Below are 17,907 nucleotides of genomic sequence, written 5' to 3'. Positions count from 1 at the left end.
TGCTGTACAAATGTGAAGTTTTATTGTGATTTTGAGTGTTTCTAGAAATAAATAAAAGCAAACAAATCTCTGATTCATTGTGGAAATGGAAAGGAGCAGAGTGTTAATGATTGGATACAAAAAACGTACACTGAAAGGTTAAAAGCCAAAAAAAGATGTATGTAAATATGTTTAATGAGTACAGTTGTCGATAGCAAACACTGACTGTATATGACATATCATGTACTTATAGAATACATCTATATACACATTTATATAAGACTGAAAAGGCACTAGAGTTTCCCAAGTAAAACACGAGTAAATTAACAGTATAAATCCAAATACTGAGGTTGGGGAATCTGGTTAGGGAGTTGTGCTGCAAGGGAAACTTTGAAAAAAATCTCATGGTAAGTTAGAAACCAGGTTCCCACTGAAAGCCAGGGAATTCAAAAGTCCAGCTCCCATTTGTATCTTCAAAATCTCCCTTAATATACTGATCAGATGCCAAATAATGTATGTAGTATGAGATTAATGAGTCTATAAAGGAACGTACAGTACTGCAGCAAACTACATAACATTAAGCTTCTTATGAAGCTGAAGAGCTTACTATAAAATCTGGCACTCCTGTTCGTGCTATTCTTAAATTGTAGAAATAAATGGGTTCTTAAAACACTGAGAATCTAAATACATTCCTGTGCAAGTAGTGCCCAAGAAATCTTGGAGTTATTGGTTGTGGAGGGTGCCATCAGAATAAGGAATAAGATAGGGTGGGCAAAGCTGGTGGCCAACCTTTCATCTGCTTTTGCCAGAGTGACCTTTCCACTTTCATTTGATTGAAATGTTTATGGTCTAAAAAAAAAGGTATGTTTTTAATCTATTGAAAAAACTAACAGGAGAATAATGTGATATGAAGGGAACTTGATAAAATGAAGCTATGAAAGTTTATGTATGTGAAAAAAGCAATTCTGTAGAAATGAGTAGTAAAATCTTATGAGTGGGTGTCTTCTAATGATTTTTAGCTTTTGTGATTTTACTGCCTTACCTGTGGAGTGTGGGCTATAAGTGCAAGATGAGTGTAGGTCGTTTTTCGGGTCATGATTTTAGCGGTTGTAAGAAACGCTGAGTATGTTTGCATGACATTTATTTACACTGGAAGTGAAAACAACCGGCAGTGTTGAAACAACTGCAATGTCTGTGTCATGTGCCTGATGGCAGTGGCAGAACAGGCAGGCCAGGGCAAATGTCATGTAAGAAGATTCACTCTCCTTTTGAAGTCACAATTGCTTTGGTCTGATGCTCAGAGCAGCTTCACCTGTAAAAGGCAACAGCATCTGCTGTGCAGGGAATAATTCTGCAATTGTGTGCAAACTGCATCGGCAGTTGAGCTGCTGTCTTATCATGGAAGCTCTTTCTTACTTAATTCCAGAGTTTTTGGCATAGTATCTCTAGTAACTCAAACATAAACTCCTTACTACTGCTTTGTCAGCTGTTGAGCACCTTTCTATTATGCTTTTACTAAGAACAGATGAACTTGGCTTTTCCCACAAGCGAGTACAATTACCGGTAGCTTTATAGGCTGCAACAGGTTCTCAGGCTGTACAGACTGGTAATGCTCACACTACCTCAGAGGAGAGAGGCTTTTCCTGGAGTAGTTTGGAAGGGTTTTTGTAGACACATGATTGTCTTCACTGGATCATTTTGTAGAGAAATCTGTTTCCTCTCCCAGGAAACTCAAGAGCAAAACTTCCAGTGACCCAAATAAGCACATCCAAGGACAGCTCCTGTGTTTCCCAAAGGATTTGGTTAGCATTGCAGAGGTCTGGCTTTTGTTCATTCCTTATTAAATGTGCATTGCAAGTCATATTTTAAAAAGTTAGTCAAAACAGTCTGGAAATATTTCCTTGTTTTAAATACAATCAAGACAAAGCACAAATCTGAAAGTATTCCTACTTGGACCTGTCAGTACAGTACTGCTAATGCGGCATGCATTAAGCTGTGGATATTTTGTGTTTGTAATTACCATTTCTGACCTCACCCTGCAAAAATGCAAGTATTTGCATTTCTTGTATTTATTGGTATTGAACGTGGTAAGTCTGCTGAGTTGAGAGATGTATGCATATGCTCAGGTACTCAGAGAATTAGGATTTCAGGAGCACAAAATGGAGGATGCACCATATATAAGCAACTGGCAATTATAGTCACTTGTTAAAACAGTTTACAGTGGCCTGCGAGGCACAAGAAGGAACATAGCACAACTTCAAAAAAGTATAAAATTTTAGACTGTGTATCCTATATTTTGCTGACATGTGAAACTTGCACAATTATTTATGCCACAGATGAGTTGCCTCTAATAAAAAAAATTAAATCTTGAAAAAAGTCAATCTTCCTTCCAATTAAAACAATTCTCTATTTTCTTTCTGTTAGCCTATGAGACTGTACTTTCATTTAATGTCACAATGCTCTGTGACTACAGAAGTTATGAATACCTATGAAAAAATGGACCAGTATATCAAATTAAATAGAATGTATGCACCAGGGAATATTATCCTGGAGTACTTGTCGATGGCATGGGTGTCGATCCGCATGCTGACGTATCGCTGGTTTTTCCTCCTGCCCGAGCCCCTCTCAGACCCCAGCGCCAGCTGCACCATCATTCGGTCCTGTTTGTCTCCGTTCTCAGACATGTAGTGCCCCAGCTCATTCACGTCTCCGTCGTTGTAGCTGCCGTCCATCATCATGGCCCGAGGCTGAGGTAGGCTGCATGCACAGGCAGGCTGTGGGCACAAACAGGTGCAGGGAGGGTTTGAGTTGTGTCCAGATATACACACACCCCTTTCCTCCTTACAAAAGCAGAGGAGGGGAAAGGCTGGGAAAGTTCAGGCAGCTGGAACTCAAAAGGGAGAACGAGAGGGTGGAGCTGAACAGCAGCTTTCTCTGCCTCTATTTTCATGTCTGCAAGACACAGGCACAATCAGGGAGCGAGCAGGGTTGTCTGTGGAAAAGCTCATTTGGCTTATGCAGAGGTTTTCAGGGTGTAAATAAAGGTTGGACCTGTACCTTGAAGCTGAGAAAATCAGAGAAGAGGACAGAGGGAAACCACAAAAAGGAATGTATGAGGCTTGTCCCATTTGAAGAGAAGATTTTAGGCTTAAATTTTAGGTGGTTAAAATTTAATGTAATGTGGGCAAAAGGGGGAAATTGTGGCCATTGTGTAAATTTAGACTAGGCGTGGAGAAAGGTGGGGGATATCTGCCGTGTTTTCTGAAACCCAAAACACAGTATCCAACTAATTCTATTCACAGGTTTGGATCTTCAGTACAAAAAAAGTATCTAAAGGTAAAATCCCCAAACCTATCCCATCTATACAGGCAGTGGAGGACTATATGTAGAGGGAGTTTGTGTCCTTAGACTCCAAAGAAAGAACAGAGAACTTGGGTGTAGGTTGTTTGTGGCAAATATTTATAACCTGGAATGACTTGCTGCTGGTGTTTTTACTGCATTCTCCCCCCGGCAGCTGAGAGCAGCACACTGTAGTTGAAAAGTTTTGAATATTTCCAGACTTTTGCCACACCTTTTCCCAGGGGCATGAAGCTGTTTGGAGACAAAAAACCTCACCTTGTCCCGCAGTTTCCTCTCCTTCCTCTCTTGCACCGTCGTCAGGTAATTCACAGCTGCATATTCCAACACCGAGAGGAAGACAAACACAAAACTGACCCACAGGTAAATGTCCACGGCTTTGATGTAGGAAACACGAGGCATGGAAGCATTCACCCCAGTGATGATCGTGGACATGGTCAGCACAGTGGTTATCCCTGGGAAAACACCAGCAGAGAGACCATTTTCAAACCAGACTCTTCATCACAAATACAGCTGTTATTACAATCTCCTGACATCTAAATTTACTTTGCAGAATTGTTTTTCTCATTTGGGCAATAGATTTCACTGCCTGAGGACAGTCCAGGCAGCCCTAATCTCTGACAGGGGTTTTCTTGTCTTTTTGGTGAGCACAGCTCTAACTCTGGTCTCAGGGTTATTCTAGCCTGGTTGCTCACCGCACCACCAGCCTCCCACCCCATGTCCAGGCAGCAGCAGCATTTTGACCCCATGCTGGCTTCACTCAGGACAGTCCCTGGAGGGGTACAAGTACATAGATTTGAACTCAATGATCCTTATGGGTCCCTTCCAACTCAAGTTGTTCTACAACTTACAAGTCTGAGTATCTCAGCTCCTAGTTCAACTCTTCCAGAGCATGGACACAAGCAAAGCTGCTGCTTCCACCAGTTTCCCCTGTGTTTTCTACATGCTGAACTTCTCCTGGGAAGTCCTGCTTCACAGGAAGTCACAGAAGTCACCAGCTGACTCTCACGCTTGGTCTGTGTCCTCACTGGAGCAAAAGTAAAGAATAATGGGGCTCCACATGGCAATTCTGCCCCAAGTTACCCCATAGATGAGCACAATGGGCCCATCAGCAAGGGCAGGAGCCCTTGTAGTTCAGTGTTATCCTGGCTCTGGAGAGGCTCTCTGTGGCCCTCTTACTTCAGGGGCTAATTATGTCACATTAGTGATCACTTTGGAAGTTGAAATTATGTATACAAGCACAAATGACTGATTCTACAGGAGTATCTAGGTGCTACAAAGCTGCTAAGTAGTGCCTGTATCTTCTGAAAGGCCATGGCTGAAACCCTTAAACTCCTTTTATTTTCTTAAGGCAATGGGTGCTGTTTCTAAATTCAGACGTGGACAATTACCCCATTTCCATATCTGTTATACCTCTATTTATCCTCTCCATTGAAGAATATGATTTTAATAATAAATAAAATCCTGAGGTGTGTTTCCTAGAACAAGAGGAAGCAAGCTTGAGCTGAGAATCTGCAAAAACACAAACAGCACTTTGCTAAGGGTGAAGCATCCACTCAGAAGATTTCTGCCTATATCACAGTTCTGCTTCCATGATGATTCCTCTGACATACAGCTTCATCTGTCTGAAAGATGCTGCAAAAGGGGAAGCTAAATCCCTCACATTGCAGTACAAACTCATTTAACACATTAAATGGCACAGCTCAGCTGGTTACCTCCACCCTCCCTCTTCTAGCAAAACTCAGTAAACTGAAATTTTGTCAGGGCTGCTGATACTGATTTTTACCTTCTCGCTCACTGAAGTCTCTGAAGGATACTGAAAACCTTGGCTCTATGTGTGCCCTGTCTCTGTTTACGGCAATAAAAGCAGAGTGGGATCTTTGCTCTCTGATTTGTACCATGTGCCTCTCGGGCTTGTGTGAACAGGGAAATTCCCTTGGCGCTTCAGGGCAGATGGAGAGTCTGCACCAAGGGCAGTTCCCTGCTGTGGGAGGACACATGCCCTATCCCTGGGAGAAATGTGTGACAGCCAATTTCTATGCCACGAGGCAACATGAAGGCAGTGCATAGCACAGGGGATTTCATTTTGGTGGTCAAGGCTGTGGTTGCAGCAATTGTCTCTTAGGCCTGCTAACTCCAAGATTGTTTTTACCTAGCGGTACTCTGGCAGGAACTGCTCGTCGATCGATCCAGAAGGACACCCAGGACAACATGACCATGAGGGTGGCAGGGAAGTAGGTTTGGAGCAAGAAGAAGAAGATGTGTCGGCGTAAAGTGAAGTTTATATAGAGGCGATTGTACCACCCTGTATGACAGAGAGAATGAAAATATCAAACTACTTTCAGACAAGGTGATGTTGCATCAGGAGAAAAGTGTCTTGTTTTCTTTTAGAAAAACACAGTTAATGACTGCAGATCATGGCAATTTACAGAAAAGACTCCTAGCTGAACCAACTATCACAGTCAAGGCATCTCTCAGGACAATATATTCAAGAGAATATAGCCTATGCAACTGGAGAGTTTAATTAATGTTAAGGCTTGGTGTAATCTTGAAGAAGGATTGTCTTTCCAGACCACAACTGTCAAGATGGAAGTCTGTGGCAGGGACAGCCACCTTGGCATAGAAGAATGACAGGTCTGATGTGCCACAGAGAGAACTCCTAGTGGACAATCCTCCAAGACTAACGTCAAGAGTTTACACCCCTTCTTCCCCCAGCCTGCTCTGGCTGGCACTTCAGTACCCACCTGTGCTGCTGTAAAAGGCAAGCTTTGTGGTGGTGTGAAACTCCTGAATCAGGAACTGAGACAGTGATATCCTCTCATCTGTTTTTAGGGAATCGTTCCCGTTCTTCCAGTAGAGCATAAGGTCATCTTCAGTGTAGGCATCTAGGAGAGCAGAGCAAACCTCAGTATTGTGCACTGAGACAATTGCTATCACCCCCACATCCCAGGGTGTGCCCACACAGCCCTCCCAGCTATCTGAGAGCTCCTGGCTAAAAGGATCAAATACCCAAAATGTCACCCACCTGGGTGGTGAGTATGGTTGTGGCAAGGAGTGGACTAGCTCATTGACACAGCCCTCAGGCCTGATGCCTGGTATGTTTTGTAAACTGTTCTGTTTCTCACAGTCATTATGTGTGTGTCAGGTACAGCACCGCATCAGAACTTGAAAAACTATCCCTTATAAACCTCCTAAAATCAGAAACAAAACAAAGGAGACTGAGAGGAAAGAGCCTGCTTGGGGTAATGGAGCGAACAGTCTATCAATGGTCTGAGGCATGCAGGAGGGAAAATTCTTGGGCAAACTTTCTGCCTATGATGCAGACATGAACATTACAGGTCTTGTTTTTTTAATGCGGAAATATGTTAATGTTAATCCTTTCAGATGGGTTTAGTAGCAGCTCTTAACAGACAGGGAGAAAAAATCACATGTAAATGTATTAAAACCAAATTAAGATTATAATTTCTTATTGCAAGCTTAAGAAGAAGAAGAAGAAGAAAATAACTTGTAAAAAGTCAAAAGTTTAAAATGTTGTTGTATGAAATCCAGGCAATTCATATGTACATTATACTTGGGACAAAGAGTATAGGCTTGGTTTGTCTCAAATAGGAGTAAGAAAAGTAAGAGGAAGGTGATTAATGTCTCTACCCCGCTGTAGTTTCTGTACCATGGATGAGCAGACGGTGCAGACGAAGGGCGTAGGGCCATTTATCTCTGTGTTTGAGGGCACCTGGATAAACGGGTGCTATTGGAGACTGCTGGCCTGCAGGCAAGTGGCCCAGGTCCTCATGGGGTGGGGTGGCAGCTTGGCTGGCACTCAGGGATACTGGCAAGACAGTGCTTACAGCCAGTTTTTAAAAACACTGTGTTGCTGCAAACACCATCTAGTTCCAGTGAAAAATACAGCCAAGGAATTTTCTTAGTGTTGAAGTCTGCTGACTTTGGTTAGAGCTCTCACGAATGTAGCAGCAGTTTAATTGTTGATATAATTGATTATTGGTATAACTAAATGCAGTTTGGGTGCCCATTGGGTGCCCTTGGCTCCCCAGCATCTCCACTTTACTTACAGCTTTCAATCTCCAGGGAACATGTCTGTGTGTCCAGGGGAAAGCGACTAAAATCCATGTTGCACATTGCTGTTACTGTAACTCTGGGAATAACAAAAATCACTTCATTAGAAACTTGTCCTTTTATATGACTGAAAAACAGTAAAGCTGTGAGTTTGGTCTTTTATTAAGCAACTACGGCCAGTACCAGTCAACTGAAAATAAATCCCTTCCATTCAGCTAAAGCCATTTCACTTTAGTTAAAGCCATTTCTTCCTCTCAGCAAACTAGTGTTAGAAAACATGACTAGAAAGTTAGACCACTGCAAATTGCTACTAGATGACAAAAATATTGGAGAAGAAAATGGAATAATATTGGAGACGACACTTTTCCCCCTGACAATCAACAAACATATCTCTGCAGACATCTGTCCTTTCAACAGATGCTTTTTATGATAAAATAATTTCCATTTATCAAAGCCATCCTAGTGCCATGAGGGATCCAGGTAATTTTCTCCTCACATCGTGAATTTCCAGCTGCTCGGTGAGAACCCAGTGTTCACACATGGGTATCAGCCACCAGAGGGCATAGGCAGCGCCTCGAGTTAAGGCTGGTACGCAACAGTGACCACCGAATGCTCTGCCCCATCAATCAAAAGCTCTGGTCTTGCTATAGTCTGATTATCTCATTTTTAATAGCATAATTTTGTGTTTGAACTGGAAACATCCATAAATCTTGACTCGACTGTCTTGAGCTCTTGGGAAGTAAATGAAAAGAAAAGGATAATTCATAATGGGGAAAGAATTAATGAGTTACAGAAGGGCTAATGGTAGACAGATGTCTGTCACGTAATGATAAGAACACAATGCATCCCCTTATGTTAGTAGTCCTGCACACGTGGGTTCCATCTGATGTTGCTTTCCTGTCTGGATTTAGACTTTGAGTGAAATTGCTTGGCTCAGATTCGTTGTTTAAGTGCCTGTGAGGTCCACACTGGTATCCAAGAAAAGAGAAAACAAAGTCTGGCAAAGAACCTTAAAAAGGCAGGCACCAAGGAAAAAATATAATCTATAGGCAAAGACATTCAACAAAGGCAGACAGGCAGTAATGAATGACCTGTTGGCTCTTAAGGAGACAGGCAGTAATGAATGACCTGTTGGCTCTTAAGGAGAGACCAGCCTTTGTATTTCCCTATCATTCATAAGGCACTGCAACCTGCAGTTGCTGCTGAATAAAATACTGACACTGCCAATTTGTTATTGAAGACATCCATGACCATTTTGTATAGGGAATTGTTTGAGTACAAGACTGTACATGGCAGGATCTGAGTAGTTTGGTGTTCTTCTGTTCCCATCTTCTTTAGATAATCATAAATGCCTGCAACACAGATGCTTGATATCAGGCAGCTAAATGAAAGAGTATATAGACATGCATGCTATAGCTGAATGTTATGTCATATTATTGTCCTTTTTTATTGTACTGATGACCTGAGCAAACTTTGCAAAGGCCTAAGGAACAACCTGAACCTTCTCTAATACGCTGAGTGAAGAAAAAGCTTTGATAATGAGAAGGTAGGCACTGTTCAGGCTGTGAATCCAGTGAACAGTAAGATAAAAATATCAGAGAACAAAAGAATTCTTGTCAAACTGATGCCCCCTAGGGAATCAAGAATTTCTTAGCTTGACTTACTTTCCTAGAATCATAAAACACCATGGCAGGCTGAGAAGTTGATCTCCTCACTTCATGGCAGGCTCAGCTCTACCTCTGCCACTACTATAATTCCCTAAAGACCTCCACAGCTTTCCCAAGCAGTATATTCTGCAACTTTATCACTAGTTAAATCTGTGAAGCTTGCTGAAACTGACCTTCTATCAGTCAGATTTTCCTTCTTTTTGTCCTTCAGAATATATTATCTATCATCCGATGCTTTCTTTATCTATCAGGTATTTTGTTATTTCGTTGTTGTGGAGGTGATGTCAACATTCTTGCATCAGAATATTGTACAGCAATTTCCTCTCTAATAGGTTTTTATGGGTCATTTGGCAATACTTGTTTTCTAACTGGATGGAACTGCAGCCAAGAAAAACAGAAGCGCAGAATTTAGTTTTTTTGGGAGATAGACATATCATGCTGGATTTGTCTGGGATAATTTTTTTCGCAGTATCTAGTGTGGGGATATGTTCTGGATTTTTGTTGAAAACACTGTTGATAATACAGGGATGTTTTTGTTATAGCTGAGCAGGGCTTTTTCTGCTTCTCAACCCACACCACCAGTGAGGAGGCTGGGGGTGCACAAGGAGCTGGGAGGGGACACAGCCAGGACAGCTGACCACAAGTGACAAAAAGGACATTCCACACCGTATGGCGTCATGCTCAGTATATAAAGTGGGGGAAAGAAGAAGGAAGGGGTGGAAGTGTGTGGTGATGGCCTTTGTCTTCCCCAGTCACCGTTACGTGTGACGGAACCCTGCTTCCCTAGGGATGGCTGAGCACCTGCCTGTCCTTTGGAAGTAGTGAATGAACTCCTTGTTTTGCTTTCCCTTTGTGTGTTTTTTTTTGCCTTGCCTATTAAGCTGCCTTTCTCTCAACCCAGAAAGTTTTTCACTTTTACCATTTCAATTCCCTTCTCTATCTCACCGGGAGGGAGTGAGCCAGCAGCTACATGGAGCTTAGTTGCCAGCTGGTGTTAAATCACGAAACAGATGCTCCTCACGTAGCATCTCCAAGTATGAAAGTGTTACTTATTAAAAAGAAAAAAAAACCTGGTTGAATAATGTTCAGACTTAAATCAGCTGATTAACCAGTTGGAAAATAAGGGAGCAAGCCTGGCCTGGGATCACCCCTCAAACTAGAGGACAAAACAACGTTTCCAAAAAATATCTCCTTCAAGGGGCTTTCAGGCATTTCACATAAAAAGTGAGAAAAAAGCAGGAAGATCCCAAGTCAAGTGTTTGGGTTGCTCTAGCCATATATGCAAGTTACCAGGAACTATATACACTTGCTCTGAAGCTTGTCACTTCACGTGCTGGAGGATGTTCCTTCTGTTTTGTTGCATATCATAAAGCTAAAATTGTGCTCGGTATAATTTATATTCTTCTTAATTGCATGTAAGGATAGAAATTGCATGTTTTGCTAGTCACAGAGGCTTGTTATATAATGAAGTGGATAACTATAGCTGCCCTGGACTTCTCTTGGTTACCAGACATTGCCCTTTTACTTAGATTGTGCCCTGCCTCTTCATTAGAACCCCCTGGTCCCTGTTCAGCTGCCCCAAGAAACTGCCACATTTGACTGCAGCTTCCCAACAGGAACAGGGGCTAACCATGCATACAAGGCAAAGGGAGAATGGTCGAATCAGCAACATTGGCACAGAAATTAGCACAGAAGGCCTCCTGCAGTAGGCACTTAAATGAACTTGGACAGGGACTCAGATGTCTGTGAGTAGTCAGCACATTCTTTTTTTTTTTATGCTTTTTTTTGTATGAAGTCATGCAAAAACACAATACAGGAATCAATTAAACCACTTTCTCACTCCACTAATGGCTTGCATTGACCAAATGCAGCTTTACCTGAGGCTATAAAGTACCTTCCCATCTGGCTGGACCCGCAGCATGACATTGTCTGTGGTGGTGTCGTGGATGAAGGAACGCTTGGAGTGAACAAAGAACATGTCAGGAACCCAGATCTTCTTCACCAGTCTGCCATCAAAGGTCATGCTTTGGTTGTTGGTGCTGGGGAAGGACAGTCTCTCATCTTTCCAGTAGTGCCTCAGATAAAGCGTCATGGTGAAGTCCTGCAACAAAGAGGCTTGTGTCATAACTTATACCTTATCAGCATAGTAGTGATTGCTTCTCTCTGGGACAAACAGTGAACTGGAAAGCACCGTTCTTGAAGGCACATCCACTCCCCAACTGCAAGGGACATGACCGACTGCAGCTTGTTTATTCCTCAGGTCAGACAGACTTATGGGGTTCAGAAATCAGAGGCCATCCAGGTGGCAAATCCACCTCTGAATTGCAAACACTGCATTTTAGTGTCTGTGAGCCACTCCAGGGGCAAAAATGAAGACATGTCAAGGCAGCAGTGGGTGTGGAGTGCTGCTGACCGCCTAATCCCCCAACCATGAGATGCTGTGTTCCTGGAACAGGGAAGAAGCATTTGCTGCCTGCACTGCCATCTCTGCTGCTCCAGCAACTGCCTTACCACAGGCAGCTGGAAGAATGTGTTGCCGTGGGACCTCTTCCTCCAGCCTTGGCTCTAAAGTCTTTTTGACTTGATATTTGACCAAAATGTTTTGGGTTCTTCTTGTTCTTTCTCCCCACGTATTGTACTCTTAGATCTGAGGCATACTCCTTGTCTTTGAGCTCTATTGTATTTGGAGTCAGACCCCAGAGATAGGTACACTTGGGTTTACCTTTTCCCTTGTTTCAAAGGAAGCTGTCACATAGATGAAGATAAGATCACACAGTTGTTTATAAATATGGTCTTGGTCTCTTTGAATGTAGTGTAATATGTTGCCCATAAAGTGGGGGAAGTGTCTAAGTCTGAGCAGTCTGGCCTAGTGTCTGGAGTAAAGGAGGTCAGATGGATTTGGGGTGGAGTTTTTTGACATTTGATTTTTTTTTTTCCACAGTACTTTCCAAACATTTTCAACTATGGGGAGTTCTGCTGTCTTTTTTTCAATAGAAGTGATCTTTTTCTTGCAGCCTATGCTATTATTATTACACTAGAGGCCAATATAAATCTTGGAAATGCTTTACATTACATCCAACTGAAGCTCCTAAAGCCAGTGATCATGTAATTTCTTCTTTTTCATTGGATTAATTCTCTAGCATTTGGCAACAACTTTTCCCTGTTCAATTTAAAGATGTTTGGTCTGGGAAAGACTTAAATTTAAAGACGTTTGATCTGGGAAACCTTTTACCTTGTCTCCTGTGTGTTAATGTGTCCTTTAAAAAACAATAAATTGATAGATATTTGTTCTTTAGTGAGAAGCTAATGCCTCACTTTTTTGCATAAATTTGTAATTATGGTTGCTGTGGAAAAATCTGGTATTGTCAGCCTTCATTAGGAATGATTTATTAATACTAGTTTTAGGCTATTAAACTAGGAACCACAATATTTTATAACACATCATCTGAAAATCCCTCAAGCAACAACCGTATATCTCCCTTCTTCTTTTGATCCAGTTCTCAGCAACATTATTAACTCTTCCTGTTATGTTTGCAAATGAATTTCCAAAGCTGAGTGACACTCTGTTTTTTCCTTCTTGTCGTCTTTCATTCAGATAATACAGCTGCCCCACACAACATGTAAAAGCTCTGTAATTTCAAGATCATTAGCCTATAATAATAAATAGGCTAACTATAATAATAGATATTTATATAATTTGAAATTAGTTAGGAAAAAAAATCTGATTCGTGACATCCTAATGAAGTTTTATAACATCCTCTATTTTATCACTTTCTTGTAGTCAGAAAGTAACAGAAAAAAAAGAAAAATTGATGTAACTAACTTCTCAAGCTTCAACTTAGTGCAGAATAGATAACTGTCCCTGATGTCTCTTCATTTAAAAAGCAAGCAATGATCTTGCAAAGTACCATGTCTTTTTTTTTCTATAAAGCTGCACGAGTGGAAAAGAATTGATTCTGACAATATAAAGTCTTCTCCATCATTATTTTGCAAACAGTCAAAATTGATCCTGAATGGGGTTTTTTAAACCCAAGGCCATACAGTTTTCCTGAATGTTGCAGTATGATGTTAGAGGAGGAGCAGGGGCAGTATTCAAAAGTCATGAGAACTAATATAAAACCATAATGTTTGTTTTAGAAAAAAAAAAAAAAAGAAAAGGTTCGTGGTTTGGGTTTGGTTTGGTTTTTTTTTTCTTTTGTTTTGTTAGGTTTTTTTTTACCTCAAATTTCTCAACACTAGGTTCTTTCCCTTTCATTTCAAGTCCCTAAGCTTTTCAGGCACTCTCTGGCCACCCTCACAAGCTTTCTCCTCAACCAGGTGGGCTGGACCCATCCCAGAGGAGGTGAAAACTCAAAATCCCCGTGGCTATCTGTCGGGGTGCCAAGAGCACCAGAGATGGGGGAGTCAACTGGAGGGGTCCCCAGCACTAAGGAGAATGCTCACCCCTGATGTGTTGTAATCCTGCTGTACCCAGCAAGTGATGGGACGATATTCCAGCCCACTCAAAAGCTGAAACAGCTGCAGTGAGAGGAGCCTGGTCTGCAACCAGTGTGGCTGCTGAATAGCAACTGTGCTGCTACTCGGACATGTTCCTGGCTTAGACATGAAAGATCAGGTGCAGGCTCTTTAACCCTCTGTCTGTTAATTAGAAACACAGAGAATCTGGGGCTTTCTGAGAAACCTTCAGAGCTATTTGGTACGTCTATTGAAAGATCAAAACATTTTGAAAAGTATTCTGTTTTGGGGAGTGATTTTTTTTTCGCTGTCAAAGCAAAAGCTGAGCTACTGAGAGACTCTGGGGATCATAGAGTGGTTTGGATTGGAAAAATGACCTAAAGATCACCTAGTTCCAACTCCCCAGCCATAGACAGGGACATGTTCCACTAGATCAGGTTGCTCGAAGCCCCATCCAGCCTGGCCTTGAACACTTCCAGGGATGGGGCATCCACAACTTCTCTGGGCAACCTGTTCCAGTGCCTCACTACCCTCTGAGTAAATTTCTTCCTTATATCTGCTCAAAACCTACCCTTTTTCTGTTTAAAGCCATTTCCACTCGTCCTTGGGAGCTCTCTGGTCTCTGACCACCTCAGAACATGGCCAAAGTGAGACTACATCTACAGTATATAAAAGTGCCTTAAAGCTAACACAATAATTTGTCTCTTCAGAGCTTTTAACTGTGTTATTATTTTTTAAGAAAATATAAAAACCCAAATCCTTTGAGACAGTCTTAGCAGTGTTGTATCATTTTGTCCTAGAGAAAAGAAAGAGTCAGATTTCTTCCTTCTGCTTCAAGGGACAGGAAATGATAGCACAAGGTCAGTAGAAGTCATTGTCAGCAGATTCAGATCAAGCCTGAATCTGCCTCCTGGAGGCTGTGGAGTGTTTGTCCTTGGAGGTATTCAAATCCCACGGAGACAAACCCAGGTAACCTGCTGTAGCTGGCCCTGCTCTCAGCACCGGTTTGGTCTCCAGAGGTCCCATCTGTGACTCTTACCATGTCCACCTCAGAAATGCTGTCCAGACTTTCAACTTGAACATCCACCCCAACAGGAATTGCAGGGCCTGAGGGGAAAAAAATTCAAAGTTGACAAAGTACACGCCTAGTGAGACAAAATAATCCCCTGGCTTTAGTATCTCAGAGATAGAAATAGATGCTTGGTAGGAAATACAAACAACAGTAAATGAATTTAAATTAAAACCCATTTGAATTAATAAAAAAAGCCCCTAATAACAATTAAAGTCAGTAATGAGACTGACCTATTAATGATTTTTTCTTTTTATTGTGTCATCCTACATGTGCCCCTTCAAAATTTAAGAGCAATTTTAATTGCTTTTAGCTCTAGTGCTTGGGTCCAGAACTGGCGAGACAGATGCCTGGTGGAGCATTTATTTGAGGGAAAGCAGTGGCAGCACGACTAAGGAAATGTGTGACAGTTACTCCAATTTTTTCCCTCACTTCTGCCCCCCTTGTAGGCTAATACATCCATGAGAGCTACTCCGTGTATTTGACTCAGTGCCCAGCTGTGGAAAAGACAGGGTGGCAGGAGGGGATACATTGGAGGACACAGGCATGTGCCACTGAGCCTGGGGTTCCCAAGGGTAAGGATCCAACTGTGACCCCCTGTAATAGGGATTTTGATCTTTTTTCCCTCTTCAAGGCTTTGACTAGTCCCTCCTATACCTCTGGCAATTACAGTAGAGGAGAGCTGTCAAGAAAAATAATGCGCACATTAGCAAACTGCTATGAAACTGAAACATTTTTAAATTAATTGAACATGCTGGCATTTGGTATATTGAGCATTTAGCAATAAAATCTTCTTTCATCAGAGTATATAATGGTATCCTGGATTTGAATGACCATCTGTCAGCCAGAAAGGGTAGATAAATTACAACATTCTCTAATCTGATGGGCTGAAAGAAAACGTGTTCTCCTTCATCCATTTCCCTGAAAGCTTAGGTTGGTCTCGCACATAGCCACAAAACTGTAAGCAAGCACTAACACGGGGCAGTCAAAATGTTTTCTTTTGGGTTATAAATGAAATGGCCAATCAATAGGTGTGGTACATCATTTGATTATGCACACACATCATGCATTTCCGCATCATCCAGAGATAAACATGAGATGTATTTGCAGATTTTTGTCAGAGGAAAGTGTCAGTCCTGAATACCACTGAATACCAGGAATATTATATTGCCTGTAATCATATTTCCATGCCTTTGACTATGCTTTTTGCTCATCCAGAAGGCTGTTTCTCTGCACCCTATCCCCCTGAGCATATCATGAATTCACAACCCAAAATAACAGAAATTAGAGGCAGAAAAGTCTCTGCTCGCCAATCTGCTTCTTAACCTCAGTACATGTTACAGTACAAAGAAGTGACAGTGTAAACAGAAACAGTGACAAATGTGCATGTTTCATACCTCCAAAACCTGGTCTCATGCTGAAGTCATGGTCATCTATTCGCAGCAGCTGCTCTGACTTCGTCAGGGGAGATTTGGTGATGTCAGGGCTTCGTTTTAAAATTGGGCTACCAGGAGGAGAGAAGCACAGCTATGAGCCCTGAGCAGATCCTGTGAGAGGTATGCGCTCGTTTCACTCCATTACCCCTTAGAACATTTAGAATATTTACTCCTTAGACCACGACCTTGCAGTGGTTGGCAATGTGTCATTAAACAGTGATTCCTGCACTCAGCATATAGCTTAGGCACCTGTGTGAATTCTGGCACTGAGAAAACATTCATTTGGTGACTTTTTGTCTGTAAAATTATCTCTGCTTACAGCACTTTGGAGACAGTCATTGAAAAGTGTGGGCTGGAGGAACAGTATGTATGGATAAGTGGGGAAATAGAAATGGTGGGGAGGCATTGCTGACATGTGATGGAGTGTGAGGCTAGGAATTAGGGAAAAAATATATCAAATAAGCTACTGGCTGTTGCCCAGGAACAAAATGGAGACAGTCTGGGAACCAGGCCAGGAGGCAAGCCATCCCGTAACTTGGGATAAAATGATTAGCTCCTGCCCCAGATTTCTATCAAGGATAAAAAGGAGCATTAAAGACCTGGGAGGTTTCTGAGCGTTTAAGAGCCTAGGAGGGTCATTTCAGAAGCTTTTGGAGTTGCACCAAATGCTGGACAGAGGATGCTCTGTTCCCCCTTCACATCCAAAGTGCAAACTGCTGTTCAGCGCTCCAGTGCTTTGGCTGGGATGATGGTGGCAGCAGCTCCTTGGTTGCTCCCTTGTGTAGGCAAAGCCTTTGCTGGCCTCAGAGCCAGCTGCACACCAGCTGCTCAGGTGGAAGGAGGAGGAAAGGTTTTGCTGGTTCTTGATTTTAGAAAAGATGGCACACTCAGAGAGACACTTGTCTGAATATACACGAGACAAGTAAGGAACAGATTAAAGGAAAGCAAGTTATCAGAGAAACTTGATGGGGAATGTATTCCTGAGATAAAGCTTCTCCTAAATGAGACTGTTTAGCCATGCTGTAACTTACGGGCAGTTGTACCACAAGAAGCCAATACAACAATCTCCTAAGAGGCCAGCAGTGTTATCAGTAACTCCTCTTTCAAACCCAGAGCCTTATCTATGAAATATCTTAGAAAGATTCTCAGTCTCAGTTCCATAATTTCTAGGAGAGGTGAGTTGTCTACCTCCACCAGTGAGTTCTAGTCATGAATCATCCCTCAGGCATTTTAAAATGTGGACCCTTAAATTAAATCCTTAGACTTAATTCAGCCTCTGAAAGACTTGTGAGTGTACATGGGGAAAGGTTTATGCCTGTCTGAGACGGGGAAACAAAGCTAGCAGGCCACTGATGAAGCCAACATTTGTGAGCAGGTTTGACTGTGTTCAGAAAGGTGCTTTCTCCCTGGCAGTGCCAGTGGGAAGGACAAGTGGAGAGCCTGTGGAGTGGGCTCAGCTTGGCAGAACAGATTCTTGGAGGGAAAGTACCCACTCACACAGCATGGGCAACACAAACTGCGTATCAGTGCCACTTGAAGCCCAAAGGGATGTGGCAAATGGCCGTAGCATCACACCTCACCTACATAAGGGTGTCAGGCAACAGGACTTTCTCTGGGGCCTGCTGGATCCTACTAATGGCATGACTCCTACCTGAAGATAACTGGCATGTTCAAGTGGTGCCCCCTTCCCCTGCCACAGCCTCAGCCCAGATATGGGGATGTGGCTGGCAGGGCTGGGCCAGCAGCAGCCACCCAAGGTTTTGCTTACCTGCCTTGCTTGTGCGCCTCGCCATGGGCTTCCCGTCTCTGCCGCTGCGGGCGGCTGCACACAAACAACAGGAAAAGGGAAAGCTGAGACAGGTGGACATGGACA

The 17,907-nt window shown here is 42.5% G+C and overlaps 1 protein-coding gene across 1 annotated transcript in view; it reads right to left on the bottom strand.

Annotated features, from left to right (window-relative positions):
• Positions 1-17,907, bottom strand: part of LOC116784609 (gamma-aminobutyric acid receptor subunit rho-1) — a 31,096-nt gene continuing 13,189 nt past the window's right edge. Inside the window, exons 2-10 of the mRNA XM_032683407.1 lie at positions 17,803-17,856; positions 15,996-16,102; positions 14,569-14,636; positions 10,952-11,175; positions 7,404-7,486; positions 6,081-6,221; positions 5,489-5,641; positions 3,595-3,791; positions 1-2,753 (exon numbers count right to left, since the gene is read on the bottom strand). Coding sequence (XP_032539298.1) covers positions 2,466-2,753; positions 3,595-3,791; positions 5,489-5,641; positions 6,081-6,221; positions 7,404-7,486; positions 10,952-11,175; positions 14,569-14,636; positions 15,996-16,102; positions 17,803-17,856 — 1,315 coding nt within the window. The 3' untranslated portion in view covers positions 1-2,465. The remainder of the gene's footprint in view (positions 2,754-3,594; positions 3,792-5,488; positions 5,642-6,080; positions 6,222-7,403; positions 7,487-10,951; positions 11,176-14,568; positions 14,637-15,995; positions 16,103-17,802; positions 17,857-17,907) is intronic.

This window comes from Chiroxiphia lanceolata, chromosome 3 (assembly GCF_009829145.1).
Source record: "Chiroxiphia lanceolata isolate bChiLan1 chromosome 3, bChiLan1.pri, whole genome shotgun sequence".
NCBI lineage: Eukaryota > Metazoa > Chordata > Aves > Passeriformes > Pipridae > Chiroxiphia > Chiroxiphia lanceolata.
Note: the sequence above shows the minus strand (reverse complement) of the source record. Positions and strands in the feature narration are given on the sequence as shown.